The sequence below is a fragment of the Orycteropus afer genome, unplaced genomic scaffold (assembly GCF_000298275.1).
Source record: "Orycteropus afer afer isolate SDZICR_OR568_19922 unplaced genomic scaffold, OryAfe1.0 scaffold00023, whole genome shotgun sequence".
NCBI lineage: Eukaryota > Metazoa > Chordata > Mammalia > Tubulidentata > Orycteropodidae > Orycteropus > Orycteropus afer.
Genome location: NW_006921610.1, coordinates 7,151,379 through 7,162,870, shown reverse-complemented (window position 1 = coordinate 7,162,870; position 11,492 = coordinate 7,151,379). Strand labels below are relative to the sequence as shown.

Genomic DNA, 11,492 nt, shown 5'->3' with positions numbered 1-11,492 from the left:
ACTTCTAATTGTCAGTTTATTTGGTATTTTGCTATTCTTTCCTGAATTCTTCTAGAGTATTTTCTGTGTTTTCCTTGATTTTGTTTGTGGTTTCCTTGAGTTCTTGGAAGGAGAGATATAGATACAGCTATAGATAGATAGATATAGATATAAATTCCTTATCAGGTAGTTCTATTATGTGTTCTTCTTTGACAATATTTCCTGGTTCTTGATTTTGGTCACTTGTTTGCACTATTTTGTCCTGTTTCTTTGTTTGATTTGAAGATTTCTGTTGTCTCTGAGATGTTTTGGAGTTGCTGTATTTATTTGTTGATTATGTGTTGGATTTTTTCACCCTAATTTTGTGTTTTGCTTTGTTTTGATATATCTGGGTGAGCAGGGTAGGCACGCTTCTTTGATCATTGTTTTACTATCACTTGTCTGCTTTATCTAGGTATGTGGAGTAACTGATAAGAATGTAGATGTGGATCTCTGTTTGCTGAATGTGAACATGAGCTGCAGGTGGGATGATCTGGTGTTGTCCACCTTCTTGTTGCTCCTGTGGTACCGGAATGGGTGGCAGTGCTTGTCTGCTGAGTAGGGCAGTAGGTGGTAGGTATGGCTGACTAGTGGGAATATATTGTCCACCTCCTGTTGGATGTGACAGGATAAAAGAGAATAAAAAGGAAGGAGAGAAAAAAGATAGGTAAAATAAAAGAAGAGGAGGAAGGCAAAAATAAACTTAAAAAACAGGAAGAAAAAGTGGGAAAATGAAAAGGAAAAAAAGAGATAACAAAGAAAAGAAAGGAACTGGTATAGTTATGGTTGGCCAGCAACAGTGGCAACAGGTGGCTGTCATGTGATCTGTTGGAGTTGTTTCCCACAGTGGGGACAGGAGCTTGGCATGTACCTCCAACTGTGGAGGCCACAGGGGCATGTCTAGCATTCAGTAAGAATGCAACTTGTCAATCACAGGGGCACTGGGTGTGCAGAGGGTACAGATGCTCAGCTTGCTCTGCTTGGTGATGTCACAGCTAGTGGCTGCTGGTAGAGGGAGGAGGCCCAAGAAAACTAGATGAGCAGGGAAGCATGGTGGATCTATAGCCACTGGATTGGTAGGGGCAAGAGCGGGGCTTACCCCTCATCTATGGGAAGGTATGGTGGGGAAATGAAGAGGAAGCACCTCTCCAGCTGTAGTTCATGGGTGTGGGCCTAGTGTACTTCTAGGAGAGTGCAGATGATTATCCAGTTTCTGCCCAGACTCAAACAAGTTAGGGACCACCTGGAATCTATTATTTCCAACTGCCAGCCCAGAAGCCTTCCTCTTTGCATGGACCCTTAACGCAAACCACTAGGGCTCAGTAGTTTTATCTTTCACTGGCTCCCTCCTTCTTCTGTGGTTGCCTTTGCCTCTGGAATTCTTGCCTGTTTCCGTACACTTTCCTCTCCCAGATTCAGGACATATTCTGCTCATCTTATTTGATTCCAGATCTTTCCACATTGTGTCTCTATCCCAATGTGGATCCCACGAAACTTGTCTCTCCAAAACCATGTGTGGTTTTGGATGCCTCCTGTGACTCAAAATATCCACACATTGTTGGGCTGTAATTTCTTCTTTCTCCCTCATCTCTGTCCTTGCTCCATCTCCCTTTCCAATCGGCATTCAATCCAATTCTTTATCTCCTCATTTGATACTCAGAGTTTCAGGATCATCTGTATCTGTTTCACTTGTTTTTTTGGGTCTTTATGGTAGAGGAATTGGGCAGAGCATCACTAGGATGCCATCTTAGTTCTTCCCATCAAGCCTCTTATTTTCAATTTGTATTTTTCCTTACACAAACGTTTAGAGCCTAGAATGGGGTTTTAAACAGTATTTGCTTTTGTTTTTCCCACTATTAACAGTTTGGGTCAGTTAATCTTTTGTTGTAGGAGACTGTCCTTGCATTGTAGAATATTTAGGAGCATCCCTCCCCTCCACTGGGGAGTTCTAGATGTCAGTAGAAACCACCCTCCCAACGCACACACACACGTCTGATACAGCAGCTCACAATTTTCTCCAGAGATTGCTACATGTCCCTAAGCCATTGCCATGGAATCAATTTTGAGTCATAGCAACCTTATAAATGTCCCTGAAAGAAACCCAAACTCACTGCCATCAAGTCATTCCTAACTCATAGTGACCCCTCCTTGGGTTTCCAAGGCAGTATTTCTATGGAAGTAGATTGCCCAGTCTTCCTTCCAAGGAGTGGCTGGTGGGTTTGAACCACCATCCTTCTGGTTAGTAGTCAAATGCCTTAGGAAATATGCCACTTCCTGTTGAGATCTGTCCTAGAATATCGTCCTTCAGGGTACTTGAAGCTCCTTTTCCTTGTCAGACATGAATCCCTTATTTTGTTCTCCTTTCCTATATCTTCCAGGATGGGATGGGTGAAAAAAACTAAAAGCATACATCTCACTTTTAAGGAATTTTTCTGATTCATAAAACTAAAAATTAACAGTAAAATCTGATCTCCAAAATTGTAAAACTATTAACTTGTTTTATTTTCCCCTTAGTTTAAGAAGTGTTAATAATAAGGAAACTGAGGCCACGTTTAACAAAGTGATCAAACATTTATGAACCATTTTGTGACAAAGACATTTGTTAACCACAACCTAGTTAAGTTTATATAATAAAAAGAATAGCAATGTAATTTTAGGTAATTTCACTTGCTTTCTTTGAGAAGGGTATCTTTTATCATTTTAAAACTTCTGCACTACACTTAAAGATTTGTGCAAATGAATGGGGGAGACAGCAGCCAGTCTGGATATCATGTAGGAACCTGATATCAGCTGATCTCAGTAACGGGGGTAAGGTCTAATCAATAGCATTAAAATTACTCACTGCTATCAAGTTGGATCTGACTCATAGAGACTCCTCCTTGGGTTTCCAAGGCGGTATTACTACACAAGTAGATTGCCCAATTTTCCTTCTGAGGAGTGGCTAGTGGTTTTGAACTGCCAGTCTTCTTGTTAGCAGTCAAATGCCTTAGGCAATATGCTACCAGAGCTCCTACATTAAAATTAGTCAATGGTTAATTTTTTTTATTCTCTCTTTCCTTTTCTCTTTATATATTCATTGTAACTAGCTGTGTTAGACTGGGTTCTCTAGAGAAACAAAACCAGTAAAACTTACAGAGAGAGAGAGAGAAAGAAATTTATCTTAGGAAAATGGCTCACGCACTTATAGAAGCTGGCAAGTCCAAAGTTCTTAGATCAAATGTCAAGTTGGAGGCTTTTCCTGACTCTTGCAGCTGCAGGGGCCGAGGAGCTCAAGGTTGGCAGGCAGTATATACCTGCTGTTGACTCCAATGAATGACGAATCCAAGATCTCCAGGCCGAATGCTGGATTGTTGCTCACGGACTATTGTAGGCAACACAAGAGAATCCCAATCCACAGAAGAATGTCTCTTTTCCCAGGATGTCCACAAATATACTGGAAGCAAGCCACACCCCTAAGAAAACTAAATCTCCACGGATTGGCTGTTTAAAACATGTTCATCTGATCCCATCATGGGGATAACCACATCACAACTGCTTAAACCACACAGAATTGTGGTCAAGCCGAGTTGACACACAACTCCAACTATCACACTTGTTGTTGTTGTTGTTATGTGCCGTCGAGTCGGCCCCGACTCATAGCGACCCCTCCTTGGGTTTCCGAGGCAGTATCACTACGGAAGTAGGATTGCCCAACCTTCCTTCCGAGGAGTGGCTGGTGGGTTTGAACCGCCAGCCTTCTGGTGAGCAGTCAAGTGCTTTAGCTACTATGCTACCAGAACTCCCACACTAGCCTACATTAAACAGTATTTGCTTGTTTTTCCAATATCAGAATGGTCTCCTACATGCATATAGACTAAGTGCTCAAAACAAACACGGTGTTTCAATTTCCTTGAATTTTGATTATTTTTCAACAGTTTTTGGTGTTAAAAGCAAGATCCAAAGATGATCACTGAGGTTCCTCCACTGTTTTTGTGAGAAGTCATATAAAGGCACCCACAAGGCCCCAGTTGTTACTTCACCATGGCAGAGGAACTTGGTGACTCTCTCCTGGGTTCAAGTTTCATTCCTTTTATGTTGAACTCCCTGTATTTACATCTGAGCAGTTTTGGACATCCTTTCTTGGTAAGTCTATTTTGTGTTATTTGAATACTCTCTTTATACTAGGCCTAAGGGAAAACAGACTGAATCTAATAAAGGAAGTCAGGTGGTTCAACAGAGGCCTTGGGTAGTTTTTAAAATGGGTTTAGCAGTCAGCAAAGTCTACGATCCCTCCATCTAATGCTCTAACAAGTTAATAAAATTATGGGCCTGGACTAGAACCTGTTTTCCTTTCTATATAAATGGGTTGACCTTAATAAAAAGAGCTTAGAATTAAAGTATCTACTTTTTTGTGTGTATGTGTTTCTCTGTTGCCTTGTTTGTATGGTGCCATTTTAAGAGTGTTATGCTGTTGTTGATTATCACTAAAAGGAAAATCTTAAGGTAGGAAATCACAATCATAGACCTTATAAGCCTGTTGTTTGAACTGGCTCCACATATTGTTACTTTGTGGTTATCCTTTATCTCAATTTGTTAAATTTGTCCTGAGAGCTTGGCTCTGATCAACAAGATTGTGTCTATTTTATTTTTATTTTCTCTGTCTGCCATCAGGATAGAGACCATAACTAACTCTGAAAACTTTCATGGAGTAGTTTTAAGTCTAAGCTCTATCCTCTTCCAGAAAAATGGCTTCCTATGTGTACCTGTCATTCTAAATGGCATGATACCCTGAGGATGATCTGAGTATTTCAGTAACTTGGAGATGTTCTGTATAAATTGGCTCATTTGAAAAGTAGACTGGGAAAAAAAAAAAATATATATATATATATAGCTTATTTTTATCGGTATAACAAAACCTAAAAAAAAGAAAAGAAAAAAATTGTTCTAAATTACTTCTCTAAAAGAAATGTTAAATGTGTACAGAAGATAGAATTATGAAAGTGTAATAATTTCCTACTTCTGCTGTTTTCAGATTATATTATAATATTTCCTTTAAAGAGCTTTATTCTGTTTGAGTCAAGGGATTTTTTATTTCATTTTTAAATTTCTTCTATAACTCAGTAATAGAAGTAAATACCCAGTAATAAAATAAATTAAAAAAATGAAATAAAAAATCCCTTGACTCAAACAGAATAAACCTCTTTGAAGGAAATATTATAATACAATCTGATAATAACATCAGAGGTAGGAAATTATTACACTTTCATAACCCTATCTTCTGCACACATTTTAAGTTTCTTTTAGAGATGTAATTTAGAATAATTTTTTTTGAGGTTTTGTTACACTGATAAAAATGAATAATATTTCTTTTTATTTTTTATTCCCCAGTAGTTTTTAAGCAGAGTCTTATTCAGTTTCTATGTATTTTATTTTTTTCCTTGTTCTTTCTGCTATTGATTTCTAATTTTGTAGCATTGTGATCTGAGAAGATGCTTTGTAGAATTTCAATGTTTTTGAATGCATTGAAGCTTGCTTTGTGGTTTAATATATTCTGGAGAATGTTCCATGTGGGCTGAAAAAGAATATATATATTGTGCCATTGTCGGGTGGACTGTTCTTTATACGTCTATGAGGTCAAATTGGTAGATTGTTTTGCTTAGCTCTTCTGTGTCTTTGGGAGCTCTGGTGGTGTAGTGTCTAAGGCATTTGATTGCTAACCAGAAGGCTGGCGGTTCAAACCCACCAGCCACTCCGCGAAAGGAAGGTTGGCCAATCTACTTCCGCAGTGATACTGCCTCGGAAACCCAAAGAGGGGTCATTGTGAGTCAGATACGACCAACGGCAGTGAGTTTGGTTTTGCTTTTGGTTTTCTGTGTTTTTGTTGAATTTCTTTTAGTTATTCTTCCTTTATCAAAAGTCATGTATTAAAATCCCCTCCTATGATTGTGGAATTGTCTATTTCTCTTTTAAATTCTGTTAAAGTTTAATTTATGTATTTTTGGGCTCTTTCATTAAGTGTATAGATATTATTGATGTCTTCTTGTTCAACTGAACCTTTAATCACCAGACAATGCACTTCCTTATCTTTTATGCTAGTTATTGCCTAAAGTTTATTTTATCAGAAATTAATACTGCCATTCCTGCTCTAAAAGCAGTGCTCACTCAGAAAACAATTTATAATAATAAATGCACACATCACAAAAGAAGAAAGAACCTAAATCAAAACTTTAACCCAACAACTCCAACAATTAGAAAATAAAAGAAAAAGAAGCAGTAAAAAAAAGGCTACAGTCACCAGAAGAATCAATAACACTAGTAGTTGGCTCTTTGGAAAGATTAATAAAATCAACAAACTATTGTCATACCTTATAAAGTAAGAGAAGATGCAAATGACACTAATAAGAAATGAAATGGGAAATGTCAAAACAGAACCAACAGAAATAAAAAAGATAATAATAGAATAGTATGAACTGTGTCCAAACAAATTTGAAGACTTAGGAGAAATGGAAACATACTACCTATGTATCTTAGTTCTCTAGTGCTGCTATAACAGAAATACTACAAGTGGATGGCTTTAACAAATAGAAATTTATTTGCCTATCATTTAGGGGACTAGAAATCCAAATTCTGACTGCCAGTTCCAGGGGCTGGGTAGAGGCCCCTTTACCTTGGGCTTCAGCTCTGCTTTCAGGCCCACTTGAAGTATCTCTTGACTCACACAGCTACTGACTGCTGATGCTGATGAATTTAAGATCAGTAGGTAAAATAGAACAATCCTAAGATCAGCAGGCAACACACTGACCACTGGTGCAAGTCCAGAAACTGAAGATGAAGACTGAACCAAATACAGGATCCTTTCTATATATACTGGAAGCAAGCCACACCCCAAAGGCAACTTTCCTTCAATTGATTAACTAACTGTTCACAGGAGAGTCTACCATGAAGGTGATTACACCATGTCCAAACTCATTATGGGGAAAAACTACATCCAGCTACCGAACCACTCAAAATCAGAGGTCAGTCAAGTTTCATGCAACCCTAACTACCACACTACCTAAACTAACACAAACAGATGTAGAAAATTTGAATGTACCAATAACAAAGGCAGGTATGAACATGTCATTAAAAAAAAAAAAAAAAAAATCCCAACAAAAAAATGTTCTGGCTTAGATAGCTTCACTGGCCTATTCCACTGTATATTCAGAGAAGAGATGACACCAGTTCTACTCATACTATTCCAGGATATAGAATACAAGGAACTACATGAAAAAGCACTCTGTGGAGTGAGCATAACCCTGATACCAAAGCCAGGCAAAGATATCACTGAAAAAAAAAAAAAATTATAGACCAATATCCCTCATGAAGATAGATGCAATCATTCTCAAGAAAATCCTAGCCAATAGAATTCCAACACCATATCAAAAATAATAATAATAATACATCATGACCAAGTGAGATTCATTGCAGGTATGCAAGAATAGTTCAACATTAATTAACTAACTAAATAAATAAATGTACTCCACTGTATAAACAAAACAAAGGAAAATAACCACATGATCCTATCAATTGATGCAGAAAAAGCATTTGACAAAACCCAACACTCATTGCTGATAAAAACACTCAACAAAGTAGGAATAGAAGAAAAATTTAACATAATTAAGGGCATATGTACAAAACCAATGGCCAACATTAGTCTCAATGGAAATAGATTGAAGGAATTCTCTGGTAGCATAGTGTCTAAGGCACTTCACTGCTAACCAGAAGGCTTGTGGTTCAATCCCACCAGCCACTCCTTGAAAGAAAGTTGAGCAATCTACTTCTGTAGTGCTACTGCCTCGGAAACCCAAAGAGAGGTTGCTGTGAGTCAGGTCTGACTCCATGGCACATAACAACAACAACAGAAACTAGGCAAAGATGCCCTTTGTCACAACTCTATGCAATATAGTATTGTTATTCATAGCCAGAGCAGTAAGGCGAGAAAGGGAAATGAAAGGGATCCAGATTGGCAAAAAAAAAGAGGCCAAACTGTGTCTGTTTGCAGATGATATGATCCTATACATAGAAAATTCCAGAGACTCAGCAAGAAAAATATTGTAACTAATAGACAGATTCAGCAGAGTGACAGGGTACAAGATCAATATCCAAAAATCAGTCAGATTAACAGAAGAAAGACCTGACAATCTACTTCCTGTAAAAAGTGCACCCAATAAAACCCTATGGAACAGTTGTACTCTGTCACACAGGCTCACTATGTGTCATAATCATCTCCTAGGCATCTAACCACAACAACTACAAGATTGGGAAGTGGATGATGGGGAATAGCAGTGAAAAGACTCGTAGGTTGGGTCCAGTCAAACTATTCAATTTTTACAAAGATACTGAGTTTCCTTTCTTTTAGTTTAAAAATAGTTTATTATCTAATTTTTCAAAAACATGGTGCCCTGCATTGGACTTAATCTGAAAGAAAAGCATTTACTCATCATATTGTCATATGGATAAATATTTTCATATTAACCAGTTTAAAACTTTACCTCTAAAAAGATAATAGGTGATCCTTGAGGGAGTGAGTCACTGGACCTATGAACTCAGGACCATAGTCACAGTGGACATCAAGGTCAATGGACATAGCATAGTCCATAAAGATATTGTTCTACATCCTACTTTGGTGAGTAGCAACTAGGGTCTTAAAAGCTTGTGAGCAGCCATCTAAGGTGCAACTATTAGTCTCTCTTCACACAGAGCAAAGAAGAGTGGAGAAAAGCAGAGACACATGGAAGCAATTATTCCAGGGGATTGGTAGACCACATGAACCTCAGCCTTCACGACCCTGAGACCAGAAGAACTACATGGTGCCCAGCTACCACTGCCAACCACTTTGAAAGGGATCACAATAGGAGATCTTGGATGGAGTGTGAAAAAGTGAAACAAATCTCAAAATAATAATAATTTAAAAAAAAACAGACTTACTGGTTTGATGGAGACTGGTGGAACTCTCAAGATGATAGCCCTTAGTCACCCTTCAGGCCCAGGGCTGAACTCACTCGGATGGCTCAACTTTCAGCCAAACAGTTCACAAGTCTATGAAGTGAACAATAATGCCAGAAATGTGTGCACTTCTTAGAACAAACATAAGAAATCAAGGGGGCAGTGTTTGCCCAGGGGTAAGGATTAGAAGGCAGGAATGGATAAGAAGGACAAAGGGAAATAGTAACCACAGGGAGAAAGTGGAAAAAGTACTGCTATATTATGGGGATTGTAATCAATGTCACGAAACAAAATGTGTATGAACTGTTGAGTGGAAAACTAATTACTCTGCAAACTTTCAGCTAAATCACAATAAAAGATAATATATTATGGGGAAAAAAATAGTCAGATTACTTTATATTAACAAAGAAAACTCTGAAAAGAAAATCAGGAAAACAGTATCATTTATAATAGCCACGAAAAGATGAAATACTTAGGAATAAATCTAAGTTGGAAATAGAAGTACCATATGATTCAGCAAAGTCATTACTAGGTATATATCCCACAGAATAGGAGTCATAAGACAAATAGATATAGGCACACCCATCATCACTGCAGTACTATTCACAATAACAAAAAGATGGAAACAACCATTCATCAAAAAATGAATGGATAAACAAACTAGGGTATAAACACACAATGGAATACTATACGCCATTGAAGAATAATGATGAATCTGCAAAACACCTCAAAACATGGAAGAGCCTATAGGACATTATGCTGAGTGAAATTAATCACAAAAGGACAAATATTGTATGACACCACAACTGTAAAATTCAAGAATAGATTTACACACAGAAAGAAACATTCTTTGAGGGTTATCAGGGATGGGAGGAAGAAGGATGGTAGATTATAAACTAGAAACTAGACACATATTAACAAGGGTAAAAGGAAAGGCAATATATGATAAGAAGATCAACACAAAATAATCAAGGCAGAGGAAGGCAATGGGAGAAGCACAAGAGTTAAATGCAACAAAGGTAAATATTATTACTGATCCAATCCTGCAATAACAGTGATAATCATAATCTATAATATGATAGACACACAGCTAGCTGAACAGGTGTGAGAAGTTGAATGAGAGTATTCTCATGAACATATACATGTTTGACAGAGGATATTCTGCACATATATCCATGAATACAATAGAGAATGTTGTTGTTGTTGTTAGGTGCTGTTGAGTGGGTTTTGATTTATAGTGACCCTATGTATCAGTATGAAACATTGGCTAGTCCTGTGCCATCTTCACAATTGTTGCTATGTTTGAGCCCAGTATGGAAGCCACTGTATGAAATCCATCTCATTGAGGATATTCCCCCTTTTCAATGATCCTCTATTTACCCTTATTTACCATCTTTCTCCAGGGAGTTTAGCCATTCTTACTTCTAAGTAGCATTCCCACTGTACCTCCTCCAAGATAGATTTGTTCATTCTTCTAGCAGTCCACGGTACATTCAATATTCTTTGCCAACACAACTAAAATGCATCAATTCTTCTGTGGTCTTCTTTATTCATTGTCCAGTTTTCACATTTATATGAGGCTATTGAAAACACCATGGCTTTGGGCAGGCTCACCATAGTCTTCAAAGTGACATATTTTCTCTTTAACACTTTAAAGAAGTCTTTTGCAGCAGGTTTGCCCATCATCATTTGATTTCTTGATTGCTGCTTCCATGGGTGTTGATTGTGGATCCCGTTAAAATAAAATCCTTGACAATTTCAATCTTTTCTCCATTTATCATCATGTTCATTATTGGATCCAGTTGTGAGGATTTTTGTTTTCTTTATGTTGAGGTGTAATCCATATCGAAGGCTGTAATCTTTAATCTTCATCAGTAAGTGTTACTGCCTCTTGGTCTATGTAAAGATTCCTCATGAGCACAATTAAGTGTTCTGGAATTCCCATTCTTTGCAATGTTATCTAGAATGTGTTATGATTCCTGCATTCAAATAACTTTGCATAGTCAATAAAACACAACATCTTTCTGGTGTTCTTTGCTTTCAGCCAAGATCCATCTGATATCAGCAATGATCCACATTCTCTTCTGTATCACACTTGAATTTCTGTCAGACTCTGTTGATATACTACTGCTGCATTTGGTTTTGAGTTATTTTTAAGAAAACAGTAGACCATACAGGGGACAAACTTTTGAAAACTTCTTAGCCATAATCAAATATCTTGAAGGAAGGAGTCACTGAGTCTGGGGGCTCAGGACCATAGTCTCAGGGAACATCAAGGTCAATTGATACAACATATTCAACAAAGAAAAGGTTCTATCTCTTGCTTTGGTGAGTGGTGACTGGGGTCTTTAATGTTTGTAAGTAGCCATGTAAGGTGCAACTATTGCTTTCTCTCTGGAGCAAAGAAGAGTGAAGAAAGTCAAAGACAGATGAAAGCAAACCACAACCTTCATGACTTTGAGACCAGAAGAATAGATGGTATGCAGCTACCCCTACCAACCACTCTGAAA

General features: G+C 37.7%; 1 protein-coding gene across 1 annotated transcript in view; it reads right to left on the bottom strand.

Annotated features, from left to right (window-relative positions):
- Positions 1–412: 412 nt before the first annotated feature.
- Positions 413–11,492, bottom strand: part of LOC103192049 (60S ribosomal protein L12-like) — a 72,856-nt gene continuing 61,776 nt past the window's right edge. Inside the window, 1 exon segment of the mRNA XM_007934959.1 lies at positions 413–630. Within this exon segment, the coding sequence (XP_007933150.1) occupies positions 413–630 (218 nt within the window).